This window comes from Bombina bombina, chromosome 7 (assembly GCF_027579735.1).
Source record: "Bombina bombina isolate aBomBom1 chromosome 7, aBomBom1.pri, whole genome shotgun sequence".
In the NCBI taxonomy this organism is placed as follows: Eukaryota; Metazoa; Chordata; class Amphibia; order Anura; family Bombinatoridae; genus Bombina; species Bombina bombina.
The window spans coordinates 267,890,021-267,913,119 of NC_069505.1; the positions used below are offsets into that span (position 1 = coordinate 267,890,021).

General features: G+C 36.2%; 1 protein-coding gene across 1 annotated transcript in view; it reads right to left on the bottom strand.

Moving 5' to 3' along the window:
* CACNA2D3 (calcium voltage-gated channel auxiliary subunit alpha2delta 3) overlaps window positions 1-23,099 on the bottom strand; it is a 1,718,630-nt gene that overhangs the window by 1,641,213 nt on the left and 54,318 nt on the right. Inside the window, 2 exon segments of the mRNA XM_053720740.1 lie at window positions 1-1,098; window positions 2,699-2,771. The exon segment at window positions 1-1,098 is cut by the window's left edge and continues 73 nt beyond it. Coding sequence (XP_053576715.1) covers window positions 1-46 — 46 coding nt within the window. The 5' untranslated portion in view covers window positions 47-1,098; window positions 2,699-2,771.

Consider the following 23,099-nt stretch of genomic DNA (forward strand, 5'->3'; position numbering starts at 1 on the left):
GGAAGAAGACCCCCAAAATGTGCGCAATATTCAGAATCCTTTGCATGTTTTCTCTTTAAGTGCCTGGAGAGACTTGTACAGTAAAATGAAAGCACACCAGTATCACAAAGCAGATGTTTTCTTTCTAGTTCTCCTTCAAAGGCAGAATTGCTCATTTATCATTCATCCTAGAAAGGTCCTTTAGAAAACCAGAAAACTAACAGTTGAAAGCACTAATGACTTGAAAACTATTGTGCCCTTGGTGACAGCAATCTTTTGTAGCACTACTGCAGACTCTTGCATGTAGTTCTATCCAACTCCGCAGTAAGCAGTACACTGTAGTTACTTCAGTGACCTACTGCTTGCCCAATGTGTCCTTAACAGCAAGAAAGCAGACTATTGATTCCAACTGTGCAGCCTGTCTTCTAGCAATTACTGCTCACTTATCAAATGGAGAGCTGCCTAGAGGTCTTCTGTCTGTTCCTGGTCACCTCCAAACTTCATCCCATATCAAGTCCTGCAGTGTTGGTTCACTGGAGCAGGAGAAAGCATTTCAGGAAAGTGCTGACAAATGACAGGAGAAAACTTGTGGGAGATGGACCAAGCCGAAATAAAAAAATAGTCAGGAGTATTAGAGTAAGGGAGGGCGCAAACTGTAAAGAGGGAGCAAATTTAAGGCATGCACATCTTAGAGGGTTGGCTGCTGATCAGTTGCTAGGGATGCTGTGCATGTATTTTTTTTGGTGGGGGGGGGGAGCTGACACAAGGGACAGTAAACACCCACCGGAGAGTTCCCCTCAATTCATTCAGTCCTCTGCTGCATAACAGCTTTTGTTGTGAGTGCAGCCACAGAGAATGAACTGAACCGTGGAAACAGCAAGCACGCTGAGAAAGTAGAAAGAAACACAACAGACAAAATCGGAGGCTTGCTGATATGACATGTCGGGATCGTCTTTGACAAAGCAGCAGTTATCCAGTGGCAAGAGACTGTCATCTGCTTTTGGTCAGGATCGTGCAATTAATTAAGTCGTATGTAGCTTGTCCTTGTGCATAAAGGCAGGTTTGCATCATATCAGTGCTGCAGCAGCTAGCTATCTGAGGCATCAAGAATTAAAAAGGCTTATGAATGGAAAGAGGGGGGAAAAAAGCAGAAAAACCAAATCAATGCAGGCTAAGTAACTTGAGCCTATGAATAAATTATAAATTTAGGTTTGTGGAGGAATCCCTTTGGTAGAGAAAGCATAAGATCACAAGCCACTGGCTGTAACAGATGAGATTTTCCCAGTCTCTGCTACAAATACTATGTTTTCCTTTTTTTAATTTATATCTTATTAAAATATTATATATTTATATATATATATATATATATATATATATATATATATACACACACATATGCATACACACATATACATACACACATACACATACACACATATACATACACACATATACATACACACATATACATACACACACATATGCATACACACATATGCATACACGCATATACATACACACATACACATACACACATATACATACACACATATACATACACACATATATATATATATACACACATATACATACACACATATACATACACACATATATATATATATACACACATATACATACACACATATACATACACACATATATATACACACATATACATACACACATATACATACACACATATACATACACACATATATATACACACATATACATACACACATATATATATATACACACATATACATACACACATATACATACACACATATATATATACACACATATACATACACACATATATATATACACACATATACATACACGCATATGCATACACACATACACATACACACATATACATACACACATATACATACACACATATATATATACACACATATATATATATATACACACACATATACATACACACATATATATATACACACATATACATACACACATATACATACACACATATATATACACACATATACATACACACATATACATACACACATATACATACACACATATACATACACACATATACATACACATACACACATATACATACACACATCATTGAATTGCTTTTAATACCTAATAAAGTAATACATTTATCAAGACATTGTCTTTTCAATTAAATATAAAAACATATTAATGTAATTGAAATCATGCAATTACCACACCAAATTCTGTTGCAATTGAAAAAGCGCTTGCCTATATTGTTTATAAACAAAGTCTAAGAACATTTTGTAGATAAAATCAATGTTGAGCTTTTTGACTGTGACAGAATATACTCCTATCTTTCTGAAGTAATATATATCTGTCTTTGGTAGTCATTTGTGGTTTGTTCAATAATACAAAATAATAATAAAAAAGTGAATAAAAAGAAAAAAAGGATTGTGATACTTTACCTATTTTGTTAATTTAAAAATATTTTGTTATATTGCAGCAATAGGTAACTTATGTACCAACTTTAAATTTAAGTGGACTAGTCATCGAATGTTGAATGTTGCATTATTTATTAATTTGGTTCATGTGCTATTGCTATGAGTGTTTCTATATTTTAAAACAAAGAAGACTATGCTGAGTATATTGCAAACATTTGCTGTAATGTGATTCATACAGCCTATCACCAGGTGCATAGTTTACCTACAGGCAAATGTAAAGTTATGCATGAATGGCTTACCATCTATAATGAATTATTCGCCTCTTTGCACATAATGTCCAAATAATGCAGTCCTTTTGCTTTTGTCCTTATGCTGTAATAGAAAAAATATAATATAAATTAAATATTTTTTTTCATACACTTATAGATCTGTTTTACTAACAAGCATCATGATACAGAAAAAAACATATCCAATGGAATTTTGGATCTATATTTAGCTTTGTTAATTTCCTCATTTTAGGTTATGTTCACTGCACACTGGGCGTTTTAATTAGTGGGTGCACTACAATATTCTGTACATATAAAGGTTTTGTCTACTCGCTTTCTACAAAAAGTATTGTCGTACATCTTGGGGGGGGGAATCAATTAAGCATACTAGATTTTTTTTAAAAACAAAACAGTTCATTTGCTTTAATATTTTATGACATAGCAGGAAAATATATGGATAAAAGTGGACTGGCGAATATGACCTCAGTGAGCATGTGCTGTGTGCTTTGTAATCACTGATGTTCGAATGAACCGTGCCATTGCAGGACATGTCAAGATACTGCTTACAACAATTCTGGTAAATGCAGCAATCATATTTCTTTCTTTATTAAGCAACCACCCCTCCCATTTTTTTAAAAATTTCCACCACAAACAAAAATATGGAATACGGAAATACATTGTATAAGCAACCCCAAACGCACATATATACAATTTAGAAATATATAAAAATATAGGTATATTGTTCAGATTTAAAACACCAACAGTAGAGTGGAATCAGGAATACATTAAATTTAGAACAGGGTAATGACAGCTATAGAGACAGGTGCAGCATTGCCCCAACACAAGTCCTGTATCACCTTATCTGAGCTGTAACCAATCTAAATCGACCATGACAGATAGCTTGGACCATTATATCATCAAAAGCTGCTAGGATGTGATACCCCAAGGCTAAATATTGGCAGTGAGCCCTTTCTATCTTTAAATAATAATAATACCGAAGTCAGCCCATACACGTTCTTGATAAGATAAATAATTATGTTATGTGTTAGATAGTAAGTCCCTCTAGACACAGGAACTCAAATTTAAGAAATACAAATAAACAATATCAAAATACAATATATAATAAAATATAAATATAAAATTAAGAAATAAATAATAAAAATATTCAAACGGTGGAATATTTGAGGTTAGCATTTTTTCTCCTTATTTTATTCCTCTATTCTCCTCAATGCTACATCAAGACCCAAAGGGAGAGATCCTTATAGGTTGCTTAACCCAATTATAGAAAATGTAGTTTTTATCCGATTGTGCCATCCTGCCCCTGAGAGAAAGCTTAGTCTATTTTGCTGCTCAGTTTAAAAGAAAGTGTAACTGATAGAGAGATATTCGTTGGTGCCTTAGCTATCTTTAATACCTCAAACTATGTTTACAATTCGACTTGAAGTTTGAGGTTCTTATACAAGTGAGAGCTAATAGCCTCAACGTGTCTATATATTCTCCAAAGTGTTCTAGGGCAGTGATTTGCAACCTTTTTTTTGCCGTGGCACACTTTTTTACATTAAAAAATCATGTGGCACACCACCATCCCAAAATTTTACAAAATCACACATTGTAGCCTAATACAGGATATATATATACAGTATATATATATATATATATATATATATATATACACTGTACTGTGCTGTCATGCCATGCCTCCTACAAACTATACATGACATATTGACATTCATTCACAATCATAGTGATTGTCAGTCTGCCGCGGCACACCTGAGGATCTCTCACGGCACACTAGTGTGCCACGGCACACTGGTTCAATAACACTGTTCTAGGGGATCTTCAGTGTCCCTTTCTTCGAAATAGCACTAAGGTTCTACACATTCTATTAGTATATTCTAGTTATTCATATCCACAGAATTCTTAACAAAAAAATATCATCCAATATTTACAGTTTGATTTGCTTTGTGAGCCCAGGTAGAAGCCTCATTGTGAATCTGGGAGTCTGCTTTTGGTGGAGGCACTCATATTTGTAGATACAATCATGTGTATGTACTATGCCTCATATCTCATTTGACACTATGGGCTCCATGTACTAAGCAGTCAGCGAGCTGCCCGCAAATATTTTTGCATCAAAACTTGCACATGGATATGTACAAAGGTGTCAACTATGTTCAAACCCACATTTTTAAACTTGTATCTGCCAAACCATGTTACCACTCATTTTTTTTTCAATGTAAATAGACAGATTTGACCACCAACTCGCAATAAACTAATGTACTAAAAAAATCTATGTATCCTCTCGCTACATTTTTCGCTACCACCTCCTTATTTTTGCCTTGCCACCTTTTAGGTAGCGGGCAAGGTACAAAACAATAGGAAAGTCAATGTAGATGCCAATCTAGACCAATATTAAAGGCAGTAATATCATCATTGTACTTACATTGTTTATTTCTTCAGGTATGGAGACACGTCTCTATTTGTTTTTTCTCTGTGTGATGCAAATCCGGTCTAGAAGACAGAATACTGAATACTGAAGAAAATGTCACTAATCGATTAGTCAATAATCATATCAGTCAAAACTACTGACATTTAAGTACATTAGATTAGTCACGGCGAGCGAGGCATCAAATTTATCAATAATCCGCCACTGCTCGGAGCGGGCTAGACATGTCTATTTAAGGGTGTTTTTTTAGTACATAGTGACAGCGAACACCATTTCGCCCGCGGCGAGTAACAGGGAGTTTATCCACGACCTACAATGTTGGATTAATTGACAGCTTAGTACATGGTGCCCTATATCGCTACTTAAAAGTAGGTTTCCTTTTCTTCATGTATTACTGTGCTTAGTAGCAGTCAAGCTCTGGTGATAATTTCATATGCACCTGATGTGACCTAATTGTTTTATTCTTGATATTCGCTATGTGCCTTATTTTGTTGTTGACTATGTTACTTTGATTTCTCCTGCAGATAATGTAACTGGTGTTCTATTAGTTTCCTTGATTGTGTTGTCTTTGAAAAGCTTAATAAAAAAATATATGAAAAAATAACCAACATGAAAAGAATTAAAATGTTAGAGATTTTATACAGATAGATAGTACGCTGTAACAGCCTTATCTAATACATTGTGAAAAATATTGTAATATATCTATGATAATTTATAAACCAAAAAAATGCAGTATTATCGAAAAAATGGCGCCCGCGTTATCTTCTAAATCTTGTTCAGGGATTAAAGAGAATGCACACACTGCCTTATCTAATACATTGTGAAAAATATTGTAATATATCTATGATAATTTATAAACCAAAAAAATGCAGTATTATCGAAAAAATGGCGCCCGCGTTATCTTCTAAATCTTGTTCAGGGATTAAAGAGAATGCACACACTGTGTTCTCTGAAAATGATCTATAGTCATTTTGTTTTGTTTTTTGTCCCTTTGCACAGATAGGATATACAATTTATATCTTATACTATAATCTGAGCAAAGTAACAAAAAACAAAATGTATTGATTATATTATATGATTTAATTATTATATTACATGATACTATGTATATTTAGCTGGTGGGAGTTTTGGAAATTGTGTTTTAATCTATCTTTTTCTTTCCTTATTGTTCACAGGGCCACAACGACAGTTTCTGGGGCTACAAGGGCCAGATTATCCTTCTCAGCTCCAAATTTATGAAAATGCTGCCCATTGTCATAGAGCAGGGGCTGGAAAACGTTTTTTTCTGTAAAGAGCCAGATAAAAAATATTTTCGGTGTTGATGGTCAAGAGGCAAAATCAAGGATATTACATAGGAACTGCTACAAGACAGAAAAAATATATATTGATCACATTCAAATTATATAACAAACAAATGAACCAATCGGAAAAAAGTAAAAAAAGATATATAGAAGATACAATGTGCTAAATTCACTAAAAGGCTTTTTAGCACTTGTTATATACTGCTTTTAACTAGAGGCCAATATTGCTCCATTTTTAAGTGAATGGACTCAAAAGAATAATATATGAGTAGATGAAACTGGATATATAGCAGAGAGTCTGTTAATGAATCTAGCCTACAGTATACTGATCTCTGGAGAGGCATAGCTCTATATTCACAGCAAACTGATTAAAGGTAATGATGTGATATTGTGTAGTAGGTTATCTGCCTCCAGATGTTAAGTTCAATAGATTTATTTTTGCATCAACTGTTCAGCCCTTTCACATATTACTTGTGAATAAGCACATGGAGGTAATAGTATATTAAAGTGTGCCTTTTAATAAATAATCAATTTTATTCTCATTGTCTCCAGGTACATTTATTAAATGCAATATAAAACAAAATGTAAGCAAAAAATAAAGAACAATTCCTACTCTGGAAATTTCAGTCTTCCATCTCAAACAGCCCAGCAAACTCTAAACAAAATTATATATTTTGTTTGTTTCATAATAAATTTTATGTATTGTGAATATATTGTGGGTGCCAATATAATAAATGTTATATATTGTGAATATATTGGCTGTGCCAATTCTACACATTAGCTGGTTATTCAATAGAAATCAAAGTAATGATTAAAAAATACATTAGCTTATGTGTTGTTTACAATTTGCAGTATTAAAGGGACATTCAACACTAAATACATGTTATAAGCATAGTATTGAGGTTATTCCCCACATCCCTCCCCACATCCCTCTAGTCATGGGTGCTGCCATGTTGAAATCTATCTATACCCAAATGTATTATTGAGAGCAAGCTGGTGATTGGTGGTTGCACATATATGATGACTCTTGTCATTGGCTCGCCCAATGTTTTCAGCTAGCTTCCATTAGTGCACTGCTGCTCCTTATGCTAAGGATACCAAGAGACTAAAGCAAATTTCAAAATAGTAAAAGTAAATTGGAAAGTAGTCTAAAACTTGAGCTCTATCTGAATTATATTTTAATTTTGACTTTACTGTTCCTTTAAAAATATGAGCAATTTGAAGCTGTGTCTATGTGTATATCAAAACTAAAAAATAGGTATCAATATTACAGGAATATGAACCCCAAAATGTTTATTTTATGATTCAGACAGAGGCCTCTATTTAACAAGGTCTGGCGGACCTGATCCGACAGTGCGGATCAGGTCCGCCAGACCTCGCTGAATACGGAGAGCAATACGCTCTCCGTATTCAGCATTGCACCAGCAGCTCACAAGAGCTGCTGGTGCAATGCCAGCCCCTGCAGATTCGCAGTCAATCGGCCGCCAGCAGGGGGTGTCAATCAACCCGATCGTACTCCGGCGATGTCTGTCCTCCTGCTCAGAGCAGGCAGACAGGTTATGGAGCAGCGGTCTTTGTGACCGCTGCTTCCTAATTGCTGTTTCTGGCGAGTCTGAAGACACGGGGCATCAACCTCCATTCGGGGCTTGATAGATAGGCCCCAGAGCATGCATTTTTAAACAACTTTCTAATTTACTTCTGTTATCACTTTTTTTCTTGGTATCTTTTGTTGAAAAGAATGTTATCCATTTGCAAGAGCACTGGTTAGCAGCACTATTGTAGAGCTCTAGATGCCTACCTAGGTATCTCTTCAACACAAAATATTATGAGAAGGAAGCAAATTTGATAAAATTGTATGCTTTGTTTGAATCACAAAAGAAACATTTGGGGGTTCATATCCCTTTAAGTTTCAAGAAACTGTGGTTACAAAGCCATCCCCATAGTATAGCACATACAGCAGCTTTCAAAAGAAACCAAAGTCCCAAGCAACAACTCAATATTTATCATCCTTGTCATAAATGGGTGAATTTAAAGGATCGTGATACTCAAATATTTTACCAGTTTCATTTAAAGGGACAGTCTACCATAGAATTGTTATTGTTTTAAAAGATAGATAATCCCTTTATTACCCATTCCCCAGTTTTGCATAACCAACACAGTTATATTAATATACTTTTTACCTCTGTGATTACCTTATATCTAGGAACCTTCTTCCAGCCCCCTGATCACATGACTGTGACTGTTTATTATCTATTGTCTTGCATTTAGCATTGTTTCGTGCTAAATCTTAAATAACCCCCTGTGCCTGAACACAGTGTTATCTATATGGCCCACGTGTACTTTCTGTCTCTTTGTGTTGAAAAGAGATTTAAAAAGCATGTGATAAGAGGCAGCCCTCAAGGGCTTAGAAATTAGCTTATGAGCCTACCTATGTTTAGTTTAAACTAAGAATACCAAGAGAGAAAAGCAAATTTGATGATAAAAGTAAATTGGAAAGTTGATTAGTCCTATCTGAATAATGAAAGTTTAATTTATACTAGACCGTCTCTTTAAAAGAGAATTTTTCTAACATGTGTTATAACTTTTATTTTTTATTTTGTTATTTTTTGTGGGGGTTCCAATCGGTGTTCCTGAGCCAAATACACCAGTTTTTGTTGTCTAAGAGCTGACCCTATTGGCCAGTGAGCAGTACAATCCCAGAATTCAGTTCTACACAATCATTCACTTCCTGTTAAATTCATTTTAAATTTAAACGTTTTACTTAACATTTTTTCAAGCAAAAAATATGTTGACATGTTTAGCTGTCACTCGTTCATTTAAACCATAGAACATTTATAATTGTAGGGAAATGAAACCCAAACATGTTCTTTTGTGATTCAGGCAGAGCATACAATTTACATTTTGTCAAATTAAATGCTATTATCAAATGTGCTTCATTCCTATATTATTCTTTGTGATGAGATACCTAGGTAGGTTTATGGAGCACTACATGACAGGAAATAGTGCTGCCATCTAGTGCTCTTGCAAAACTGCTGCCATATAGTGCTCTAGACGTGCACAATCTTGAGCTTACATCTTTATAAAGAGAACAAAGAAAATGTGATAATATAAGTAAATTAGAAAGTTGTTTACAGTTGCATACTCTACCTGAATCATTAAAGAAAAAAATGTTTCATGTCCCTTTAAAGAGACAGCCTAGTCAAAATTAAACTGTCATGATTCAGATAGGGTACGTAATTTTAAACAACTTTCCAATGTACTTTTATCATCAAATTTGCTTTGCTTTCTTTGTGGAAAGCTAAACCTAGGTAGGCTCATATTCTAATTTCTAAACAGTTGGACTGCCTCTTATCTCAGTGCATTTTGACAGTTTTTGACAGTTAGGCACTGTTAGTTCATGTTTGTCATATAGATAACACTGTGCTCACTTCCGTGGAGTTAAAGAGACAGGCTACACCAGAATTGTTATTGTTTAAAAATATAGATATCCCTTTATTACCCATTCCCCAGTTTTGCATAACCAACACTGTTATATTAATATACTTTTTACCTCTGTGATTACCTTGTATCTAAGCATCTGCAGACTGCCCCCCTTATCCCAGTGCTTTTGACAGACAGGCAGATTAGCCAATCAGTGCAGACTCTTAAATAACTTCACGGGAATGAGCACAATGTTATCTATATGACACATATGAACTAGTACTGTCTAACTGTGAATAACTTTCAAAATGCTCTGAGCTAAGAGGTGGTTTTCAACGGTTTAGAAATCAGTTTGAGATTACCTAGGTTTAGCTTTTCAAAACTACCATTAATGGAACAAAGCAAATTTTATGATTAAAGTAAATTGGAAAGTTGTATGCCCTATCTGAATCATGAAAATTTAACTTTGACTAGACTGTCCCTTTAAAAGTCTGCACTGATTGGTTAAAATGCATGTCTGTCAAAAGAACTGAGATAAGAGGGCAGTCTGCAGAGGCTTAGATACAAAGTAATCAGAGAGGTAAAAATTGCATTAATATAACAGTGTTGGTTATGCAAAATGGAGGAATGTGTATTAATGGGATTATCTATATTTTTAAACAATAAAAATTCTGTCCCTTTATGTAATTACCATGTCTATTTAAGCATCAGTTTGGGGAAAAATATGTCATTTTGATATCAAAACAAACATTTTTTATGAAATTATACATTACATGAACTATTTAGTCCAAATAAAAAATGTACCATTTTAGTCTAACTGAAAATTTGACTATAGTGACTAATTACATCTACAGTTACCAAAATGGAAAATCTGCCCTGGGGCATTCACTAAAAAGACTTAGATTACAACATGGTCATTCTCATGACAACCATCTGCCTTCTGTTTCATACAAATGCAACCAATGTGGAAAAAAGCCGGTTTGATACATTCATTTCTGGCGGAAGGGGTCTCAATAGCTAGAACCATTTTGCACAGACTGAATACAGCCTGTTAAATAAGGACAAATTGCACCAAACTGTTTAGATTTTGTCAATCTTTTATTGTTTGTTTTTTTGCATTTTATTTACTAAGAATATTACACACATAAATGCATGCATTATCCCAGGGAAGTTAAATTAATATTTTTTTATGTTATTTTAAATGTACTCTATGGGGTCGATTTATGAAGCAGTGGATGCTGCTTCCGACCCACTCCGCTTCAGCTCCGCCTGAGGTGGCGGACAGCATTCAGCCCGATCAAATACGATCAGGTTGATTGACACCCTCTGCTAGCGGACGATTTGCCGTGAATCTGAAGGGGGCGGCATTGCACAAGCAGTTCACCAGAACTGCTGGTGCAATGATAAATGCCTACAGCGTATGCTGTTGTCATTTATCGATGTGCAGCGGACATGATACGATACAGTGTATCATGTCCATCCGCACCTTAATAAATTGACCCCATCTATAAAGAAAAACACATTTAAAGGGACAGTCTAGTCAAAATTAAACTTTCATGATTAAAATAGGACATGCAATTTTAAACAACTTTCCAATTTACTTTTATCGTCAAATTTGCTTTGTTCCCTTGGTGGCATTTTTGAAAAGCTAAACCTAGGTAGCCTCAAACTGATTTCTAAACCGTTGAAAACCGATCAGAATGAGAAAGAGAAAGAATGGCCAACCATTGAATGGCTATAAGGCAGGCCATTAAGAAAGGAGAATTCGACCAACCGGTGGCACCCCACTGGTTGGTGTCCAAACATCCTGTATCTTCAATCAAAGTGATTCTCATTGATCATATCCCTAAACTATCACGAGGTGGAGACAGAAATAAGCTGCTTCTTAAAAGGGAGGCGGAATGGATGTACAGGCTGGATACCATAAATCCTAAGGGACTGAACTCTGTGCCTGATTTTGGTGCATTAACATAATATATCCTTGTAATGTATCACTCTTGGGAAGGGGCACTGGATGGTTGTGGATGGGGATTGACTGGGGGTGTTCCTCTCACCTTTGGACAAGGGATGCACCACCAGCCATTGTCTATGGTATGGGCGATGACGCGAATTAGAGATCATTTGCGCTATCGCCACTGTACCCCCTAGACCAGTATTGAGTTACCCACCCTTATAGGTGACTCTAACACATGATAGTGAAATGGTATTACAAGGTATGCACTGTTGCTAATAAAATTGCTATAATGATGGGTGTTGATGTGACATATTGATTACTATCTGTAACAAAGAATGATGTATATATATATATATATATAGACATGCACTAAACCCCCTCTTGTAAGAAGAATTATATACGTGGATTAAGAGATGTAACCCTGCTGCCGATCCTCTGAGCATTAACTTACTGTTGTATTGTCAAATTTCTTTGACAAGTTAAAATGGTTGACCACGTAATGTTTGTTGGTATATTCTTACTGGCTGTTCTAATTGACGTCTGACATTGCTATGGTTTAAGCTTACTTGTCATGTAAACACTGACACCGCATTGCACGTGTAATATTGTAAATATTTGTCACGGAAGTGACGTCACGATGGTAGAGTTCCGGTGCAACCGGAAGTGACGCAACTTCCGGCATAAGTATAAGTAAACACGTATAGTGAAGCACCGCACACACTATGCGTCATATAAGAAATATATGGAACAAGGTACATTTTAAATTGCGCTTTAACATACAATGTAGAACTAGGTTTATTTATGGTGAGTTGTTTTAATACACGGGTCCACTGGAGACACTAGTGATCCCCTTTTTGTTCACAATTGTTGTACGTATAAAGATTATTATAACCCGGAAGTGGATGTTGTAAACTTCCAGGGTCACATTAACCTAAACCTGAAACAATGTCAGTTTGGCGCCTTTTTTGACAGGAAGAAGGAGGTACCTGTTTGTGTTTCACTCTATTTAAGCACAGTTTGTGTGTGTTATTTATGTTCTGACGAAGGGGAGCTTTGTTCCCCCGAAACGTCAATAAATTTGACTAATTGCTTTGAAGAAAACCTGGTTTGCCTCTGACTTTGTTGAAGATAAAGATATATATATATAAATACTAGTCAGGAGTTCAAAAGTTCATGTGGGAAGGAATTTAGTAAATTGATATTTAGTAAATTGAGTAAATTTGGTATATTGATTTGCTTTGCGCACATAAGCCCGATAGGAGTACACTAATTATTCATGTTCATCTGCGCTGACCTGACATGAGTTTTATTAAGGTGTTATGTTTTATTTATTTATTAAATATAAAAGATGCACTAAAATATTCTAAAAATTATATATATATATATATATATATATATATATAAAACAAAAGTCCAATGATTGCACTCTCTGGATTTAACACACAACAAACTTTAATGTGAACATTTTTGGAGCATTCACTGTAACTATAATTATTAATAATTATTAATATGTTTTCAATATTTTATATTGATATATGCACAGATAACACAATCTTCATGTGCGCTAACCCGACACTGCTTTAGACCTACATGACGCAACCTAAAGTGGGTTACGCATATTTACATTCCAATGTTCTTCACACAGAATTATTTTTTTAAATATATATTTTTATATATATATCTGATAATGTTCATGTTAAATATATATATCTATACCTATATAGCTATATAAATGTATATAGGTATATATATATATATATATATATATATATATATATATATATATATATGTATATGAATATCAATTTTAAAAATACAAAGAACATTTTCCCCTATATAGTGCCAGATTACAAGTGGAGTGCTATTGTTAGCACGAGGAGCAGAAACGCAATTGTGAGACTGCTGTCTTCTTTTAGGCTCAAATCCATATTGCAAGTAGCTCGCTAAAAAATTAAAATTAGAGCAAACTTGTAGTAATTTACGCTCCCCATATTTTCAATGGGTGGCATAGAGCGGAAATATTAATTCTATTTCAAACCTTTTCCGGTCCCAAACTGTTTGGATAAATGGTTTTCTACCTATACTTTTATTTTTAAGAAAATATTAATGAAAAAGTCTGGATTTCAGTATAATTCTGGATTTGTGGATTTGTACATATATATATATATATATATATATATATATATATATATATATATATATATATATTACAAAAAATAGAAGGCACTCACCGGATTTAACAATGGGTGAAAACACTTTATTCCCTTATATGTAACGTTTCGGGGAAACACTCCCCGTCTTCAGACAATTGTCTGAAGATGGGGAGTGTTTCCCCAAAACGTTACACATAAGGGAATAAAGTTTTTTAACCCCTTGTTAAATCCGGTGAGTGCCTTCTATTTTTTGTTATATTTGCATATTTGTAGTGCACCCCGGTACAATAACGGTCGTCGAGAGTGCTAGGCCATAATGGACTTGTGTATATACAGGGAGTGCAGAATTATTAGGCAAATGAGTATTTTGACCACATCATCCTCTTTATGCATGTTGTCTTACTCCAAGCTGTATAGGCTCAAAAGCCTACTACCAATTAAGCATATTAGGTGATGTGCATCTCTGTAATGAGAAGGGGTGTGGTCTAATGACATCAACACCCTATATCAGGTGTGCATAATTATTAGGCAACTTCCTTTCCTTTGGCAAAATGGGTCAAAAGAAGGACTTGACAGGCTCAGAAAAGTCAAAAATAGTAAGATATCTTGCAGAGGGATGCAGCACTCTTAAAATTGCAAAGCTTCTGAAGCGTGATCATCGAACAATCAAGCGTTTCATTCAAAATAGTCAACAGGGTCGCAAGAAGCGTGTGGAAAAACAAAGGCGCAAAATAACTGCCCATGAACTGAGAAAAGTCAAGCGTGCAGCTGCCAAGATGCCACTTGCCACCAGTTTGGCCATATTTCAGAGCTACAACATCACTGGAGTGCCCAAAAGCACAAGGTGTGCAATACTCAGAGACATGGCCAAGGTAAGAAAGGCTGAAAGACGACCACCACTGAACAAGACACACAAGCTGAAACGTCAAGACTGGGCCAAGAAATATCTCAAAACTGATTTTTCTAAGGTTTTATGGACTGATGAAATGAGAGTGAGTCTTGATGGGCCAGATGGATGGGCCCGTGGCTGGATTGGTAAAGGGCAGAGAGCTCCAGTCCGACTCAGATGCAAGCAAGGTGGAGGTGGAGTACTGGTTTGGGCTGGTATCATCAAAGATGAGCTTGTGGGGCCTTTTCGGGTTGAGGATGGAGTCAAGCTCAACTCCCAGTCCTACTGCCAGTTTCTGGAAGACACCTTCTTCAAGCAGTGGTACAGGAAGAAGTCTGCATCCTTCAAGAAAAACATGATTTTCATGCAGGACAATGCTCCATCACACGCGTCCAAGTACTCCACAGCGTGGCTGGCAAGAAAGGGTATAAAAGAAGAAAATCTAATGACATGGCCTCCTTGTTCACCTGATCTGAACCCCATTGAGAACCTGTGGTCCATCATCAAATGTGAGATTTACAAGGAGGGAAAACAGTACACCTCTCTGAACAGTGTCTGGGAGGCTGTGGTTGCTGCTGCACGCAATGTTGATGGTGAACAGATCAAAACACTGACAGAATCCATGGATGGCAGGCTTTTGAGTGTCCTTGCAAAGAAAGGTGGCTATATTGGTCACTGATTTGTTTTTGTTTTGTTTTTGAATGTCAGAAATGTATATTTGTGAATGTTGAGATGTTATATTGGTTTCACTGGTAAAAATAAATAATTGAAATGGGTATATATTTGTTTTTTGTTAAGTTGCCTAATAATTATGCACAGTAATAGTCACCTGCACACACAGATATCCCCCTAAAATAGCTATAACTAAAAACAAACTAAAAACTACTTCCAAAAATATTCAGCTTTGATATTAATGAGTTTTTTGGGTTCATTGAGAACATGGTTGTTGTTCAATAATAAAATGAATCCTCAAAAATACAACTTGCCTAATAATTCTGCACTCCCTGTATATATATATATATATATATATATATATATATATATATACAGTATTGACAGTATATATTTTTTATATGATCATCAATGTATAACAAAAATTACTACTAGCTTTTCATTTCTCCCTTTACGTGTACCTCACTGTGTTTTATTTGTAGCAGCCCTGCCAGAAAATTATTCTGGGATATCAGCTTAGGATGTCTAGGAAGTCCTCTTTCCTTTGGGGATCTATCTATTTTTGTATTATAAACACATGTCAGAGCAAATCATTTGCTATTTGCTTTGCTACTGTGCAAAGTTCAGCAGAGATCTGAAGTGCAACCAAATGATATAAAGGGAAGGTTTTAATGTGCTAATAAAAGTATTGCTACAGATCCTATTTAAAACAGACATAAAATGAAAATAGGCTGCTCGGCTTCAGCAAACTGTGTAATCAAACTTTGTGTGTTGCGTTATAATACAGAAATAACTTCTTTTTTTTTAATATTTATTTAAGTCCAACAGAGTATACAAATATACAACATGAAGAATGAATAGCCACACAGGGCAATAAGAATTCACTTAGATACCATTAAATAAATCTTAACACAGTTTTACTCTAGAGTAATAAACAGCCTAGAAAATAAATAGCTACGCAGGGCAACATAGAATAACATAGGAACCATTGCATAAATCTTAACATAATTTTACTCTATTCTCTTTTACCAAAGACAGAAAAGTAAGAGCTAAAGAACACACTGTTGGGGCTTTTCCGATTTTATAACTAAGGAAAAAGAAAGCCTATCAAGTTAGTGAAACCCTTGCCTTCTTTTTTCTACCTTTAAGGAAAATATCCGTAAAACTAACAAGCGCCTAGATTACGAGTTTGGCGTTAACAGGGGTGCGTTGCTAACAAGCCTTTTTTTTCTAACGCAATCTTAAGCCAACGCTGGTAATACAGGTTTTTTTAAATGTGGCGTTAGCCGCAAAAAGGTGAGCGTAGAGCAAAATTTAGCTCCACATCTAATTACATAAACTACCTACAATTAATTGCAATTAAATTCAATAAACTAAATTACGAAAAAAAAACAACACTAAATTACAGAAAAAAAAATTACAAGAAGTTTAAACTAATTACACCTAATCTAAGCCCCCTAATAAAATAAAAAACCCTCCCAAAATAATAAAATGCCCTACCCTATACTAAATTACAAATAGCCCTTAAAAGGGCCTTTTGCGGGGCATTGCCCCAAAGTAATCAGCTCTTTTACCTGGAAAAAGAAATTACAATACCCCCCCAACATTACAACCCACCACCCACACACCCCTACTCTAAAACCCACCCAATCCCCCCTTAAAAAAAACCTAACATTACCCCCATGAAGATCACCCTACCTTGAGCCGTCTTCACCCAGCCGGGCACAAGTGGTCATTCGATCCGGGCAGAAGTCATCATCCGTGCATCCTTCCAGCACGATGGACTAATGACGAATGACGGTTCCTTTAAATGACATCATCCAAGATGGCGTCCCTCAAATTCCGATTGGCTGATAGGATTCTATGTCAAATTTATTTTGTTTAATTTAAGTTATATTTAAGTTAGGGGGGGTTAGGGTTAGGTTTAGACCTAGGTTTAGGGGTTAATACCTTTAATATAGTAGCAGCGACGTTAGGGCAGGCAGATTAGGGGTTAATAAAATTTAACTAGTGTTTGCGAGGCGGGAGTGCGGCGGTTTAGGGATTAATACATTTATTAATGTGGCGGCGATGTCCGGTCGGCAGATTAGGGGTTAAATAATTTTATTATAGTGTTTGCAATGTGGGGGGGCCTCGGTTTAGGGGTTAATAAGTAGTTTATGGGTGTTAGTGTACTTTTTAGCACTTTAGTTAAGAGTTTTATGTTCCAGCGTTAGCCCATAAAACTCTTAACTACTGACTTTTAAATGCGGTAGAAGTCTTGCCAGGAGAGGGTCTACTGCTCACTTCTTCCAAGACTCATAATAACAGCGTTAGGCAAATCCCATTAAAAAGATAGGATACGAAATTGACGTAAGGGGATTTGCGGTAGCCTTGAGTCATGGAAGAAAAGTGAGCGGTAGACCGTTTCCTGCCTGACTCGTAATACCAGCGGGCGTTAAAAAACAGCATTGGGACCTCTCAACGCTGCTTTTTAAGGCTAACGCCAAACTCGTAATCTAGGCGTTAATATCTAGTCATGGTCACCCGGGTTTCCAAAAATCTCAAAAGGACAATGGGGCAAGAAAATTGGATAGAAATAGAATTTTATAATCTCATTCATCTCATCTGCTCCTATTCCCTCAGTATTAGTTTCGGTGGAGGGATAAAAGAGAAAAGAAAAAATAATAGATAACAAAAAGGAACGAAAAACTATCCCATTGGGCTCCACACAGACTGGTCACAGCTTAACCTCCAGACTTGGTATTTTATCGACTGAGGTGGTGGACACACTGAGAACCAGGGAACTTTGGAAACCACTAATCTGGGATGGCATATATAAATGCAGTTACACTGACGTGCCTTTTATCATTTTAAATCCTGTAAGTTGCCATTTAGCTGTGTGTTCGCTTACCCATTAAATGTTTTACACTTGAGTCGGGCTGCACCTGTCTTTTTCTCTGTTTCAGCTCTCCTTCATTTGGGTGCCTCGTTGAAAATACACACCCAGTACTACGGGCTGCAACAGACGACCTCATTGGATACCACATTAACACGGGACTAGTTTACTACAGGCCTAAGATTTTGGTTATCCCTTCTATTTAACTAATTGGCCGTTTTACCAATTTGACCTCTATATCTTGCATTTATTTTAAGTTCCTTAATTTTATTTTTTTGGATTAAAAAAAGATCTCTCTCTTGTTTCAAGGAAATATATTTATTCCAGAATATGCGATTCGGAGAGGCTATATAAATCCTATAAGCTTTTCTGACTTGATTTGCAAGTTGTAATTCCTGTGCTCTAGCTTTCTTCTTTTTTATCATGTAGGCTTTGATTTCACCTCTAATATATGCTTTAGCTGTTTCCCAAAATATTTCAGATTTTTCATAATAAGCACCATTGTATTTTTTATATTCTCTCCATTTCTGGATTAACCAGTTTCTGAATTGCACATTATTTATTAAAAATTTAGGGGAAAAATTAGATACTTGCTCGGGCATAGCTACTCTAATTGAGAATTCTAGCGAAATAATAGCATGGTCCGAAATAAGTATGTTGTTTAATTCGGTTTTGCATAAGAATAGATACGTAAATTAAGAAATAATCAATATGGGAGAGAGATCTAAACGATTTGGACTCACAGGTGTATTCCTTGGCGTCCGGGTGTTGGAATCGCCAAATATCATGCAGTTTTAGGTCTTTGGAGATTTGTTTGCATATGCTAGTTTTTTTTGCGTTATGTATCCTAGCTCCTTTTGGCCAATTCTGTCTACCGCTGGGAAGGGAATCAAGTTAAAATCCCCCGCTGCTATTATATTTTGTCCAATATATTTAGAGAGGTGGAGGATAGTTTTATACCAAAATTCTTGTTCTACTTTGTTAGGTCCATATATATTATATAATATAAATTTAGTACCCTGGATTTCTATTTCTACTGATATCCATCTGTCATCTGGGTCTATTTCAATGTTTAAGATATTATAGATGAGATTTTTGTTAAATAGAATAGCTACACCTCTTTTCCTGTGGGTGCATGAGGAGGCCACTACTTCCCCAACCCATTTAGATTTTAATTTGTCTATTTCCTTATTTCTAAGGTGCGTTTCTTGAATATCCTGATATAGCCTAAGTGCATTATAACGAGATAGAAAGCCGTAGCTAAGTATCACATATTATTATCCCTATCCTTGTTAAACAAGGGAAATATTTATTTGTTGAAAGTATTCCTTAATTTCATCAATTTTAGCAAACGTAAGGGTGGCATCATCTTCACTTATGATAATTTTAGCAGGATAGATGAGCCTAGCTTTTATACCCATGTTGATCAATTGTGTGCAATATGGTGCTATAGATTTTCTTTTTGATGAAACTTCCACGGAAAAATCCTGGAAGAGCAGAACCTTATGCTCACCTACCAGTAAATTTGTCTTTTTCCTATATAGTCTTATCATGTTCATTTTATCTTGGTAGTTTAAAAATCTAATCAAGATGGGTTTTTTTTTTTATTCAATACATTTTTATTGAGTTTACAAATTTCACAGCATGACATAAAAAAAAATAATCCAATTTAACATAATAACCAGAAAAAAGTCAAATGGATGTTATAAACCAACCCGACAATTTGAAATTTTTTTGAAAAGTAACAAGTTTCAAAGATATATTGGGGCATATGTATCAAGCTCCGTATGGAGCTTGATGCCCCGTGTCTCTGGTGAGCCTGCAGGCTCGCCAGAAACACCAGTTTTGAAGCAGCGGTCACAAAGACCGCTGCTCCATAATCTGTCCGCCTGCTCTGAGCAGGCAGACAGACATTGCCGGAATTCAACACAATCGAGTACGATCGAGTTGATTGACACCCCGCCTGCTTGCGGCCCATTGGCCGCGAGTTTGCAGGGGGCGGCGTTGCACCAGCAGCTCTTGTGAGCTGCTGGTGCAATGCTGAATACGGCGAGCGTATTGCTCTCCGTATTCAGCGAGGTCTGGCGGACCTGATCCACAGTGTCGGATCAGGTCCGCCAGCCCTTGATAAATAGGGGCCATTGACTGATAGCAAATTATAAGGTAAAGGAAAGGAGGTAGGGAAAGAAAGGGGAGGGGTAGGGGAGGGGTAGGGAAAACAGGAACGTGACTTTCCATACTAATCCCATCTGTATAGAGAAATATAGAGCAAAAACATGCCCATACCCAACCTGTTCCAAGGGGATAGCCATTACAGTAACATAGTCAATCCTAACATTAAAGGGACAGTCAACACCAGAATTTTTGTTGTTTTAAAAGATAAATAATCCCTTTATTACCCATTCCCCAGTGTTGCATAACCAACACTGTTATATTAATAACTTTTTACCTCTCTAATTAACTTGTATCTAAGCATCTTCTGAAAGCCCCCTGATCACATGACATTTTATTTATTATCTATTGACTTGCATTTTAGCCAATTAGTGCAGTGTCTGTCACAATCCACAGGCGTGATCACAATGTTATCTATATGGTTTACATGAACTAGCCCTCCCCTGTTGTGAAAAGCAAATAAAAAATCATGTGATAAGAGGCGGACTTCAAGGGCTTAGAAATTATCATATGAGCCTTCCTAGGTTAAGTATTCAACTAAGAATACCAAGAGAGCAAAGCAAAATTGTTGATAAAAGTAAATTAGAATGTTGTTTAAAATGACATGCCCTATTTGAAACATTAAACTTTTTTTTGGACTTGACTGTCCCTTTAAGGTCAGATAGTTAATTACTGGTAGGTTCATCACTAATGTGGTCCATTTCAGAAAGCCCTTGCTCCCAGAGGAAGAGCATGTCAGTGATAAAGTCTTGATGGCCAATATAGTAGTAATATTGTTTTTCAAGAGCTAAGGTGTGTTCTACCTCAGATATCCACTGTGTATGTGTAGGGATCGTTTGGGTCTTCCAGAGTCTCGGTATTAGCCTTTGGGTCTAGATGTTTTATCTCCAGTGAATTGTGTTTTTATGGTACCTAGTCTATGTGCCTTTTCGACTGCTAAAGGAAGACTCTGTTGCCGTATCCCAAGAGCTTGAGGTAACACTGTGGCAGCAACATGGAGAAGGTCTGAAAATTCTATATTTTCTGGGAGACCGAAAATTTTTAGATTATTACGTTATTAGCGGTTTTCTAAGTCTTCGATTTTGTCTTGTAAACTTTTAATGCTTTACTCTTGTGAAGTTAGAGTCTGTTCTTGTGTGTTAAGTCTGTCTTTTTTTTTTTAAATAATTTTTATTGAGGTAGCAATGACAAACATACAGAAAGAAAAACATTTGAATGGCAACATGCCTAAACAAATACATCAGTTTTCAAATATCTAATACATAGACATGTCCTAGGTGATATGTTTAGTGATGGATCCTAAGAATAGGAGCAATTGACCCTACTAGGCACCTCTTTTATATTTTAATCTTCCAGCTTGTGGAAACAATTAATTAACCAATATATCATGTGAGACCAACATTTCTCCTTAGTAAGTCCAAATAAAAATAAGTAGGCCTCTAGGTGTCCACTTAATAAACATCCATTTATAAATAGGTTCACAAAATAAATAGTAGATAGTAGTACAAACGTTAATTCTCCCCCAAAGTCTAAGAGCCTAAGGGGTCTCTTCACCCTCTTATGACCCTAGGGCTCCCCGCGCCCAGACGGCCCCGCGAGTAATATGGGTCATCCTTATTTTAATGCATATTGTCCCACCCCTCCTCCCCCACTACCACCCTCCCAGACCCCACTGGGTCAATTTAAATCAACTCAATAACTATCAATAAAAAGGCCCTAACATCTATGAAATCTTAGGGGTCTGAGGGATGGAAACATACTTCATTTTAGTTAGCAGACATTTTGGGGAGTTCAGAGTGGGGGCCAAGCACCACCCGACCAGGCCCAAAGGAGCCCCAGGGCACAGGGAAATTATGGGGTTGCAATAAACTCATAACATGAATAATATTCCCAAGCAAACAGAGCAAATATAGTAAGAATAAGGGTATAAGGATAAAAGGCTCTGAGCCTCGGATGTGGCAGAGGCTACCTAACTCTGCCTTTATATGCGGAGGGCTTAGGAAGTCCCCTAGCCGCAAATGTGTACAATGGGGGGGCAGAGCCAGCACTAGACAAACCCCCCCTCCCCCAATAAAAAAGGGAAGCATGAAGAACACCAATATAACAATAACATGAAGAGAGCATGTACATAAAAATATCATATGCTGCCCAAAGCTGAAATATATCTATTTGAAATAGGCCCACACACTTTCCAACCTCCATTTTATATTATGGCCTCTCTCAGACCTTAGACATCTGCTTTACAGAATATAGGCGGTTCGAGTTATTCCAGCATTCTAAATCTATTTAGCCCTACAAATACACTGTAGGGCAATACATTGTTTGAGCATATATTATAAAGTAATAGCTTTGCAATCCCTAAGAATATCCATAGTATATGCTGTTTGGCATCGCTAAAGTGGCTAGTAAGTAGTTAACATTTCTCATTCTAAGCTCCCAACCGTAGACAAATCAAAATATGGGGAGGACGAGGTGGACCGCAAAGTAAAGGGTAAAGCAAAATAAAATAAAAAGTGGGCAACTGGCAGAAGGGAGTCATACTTAGTAGCATA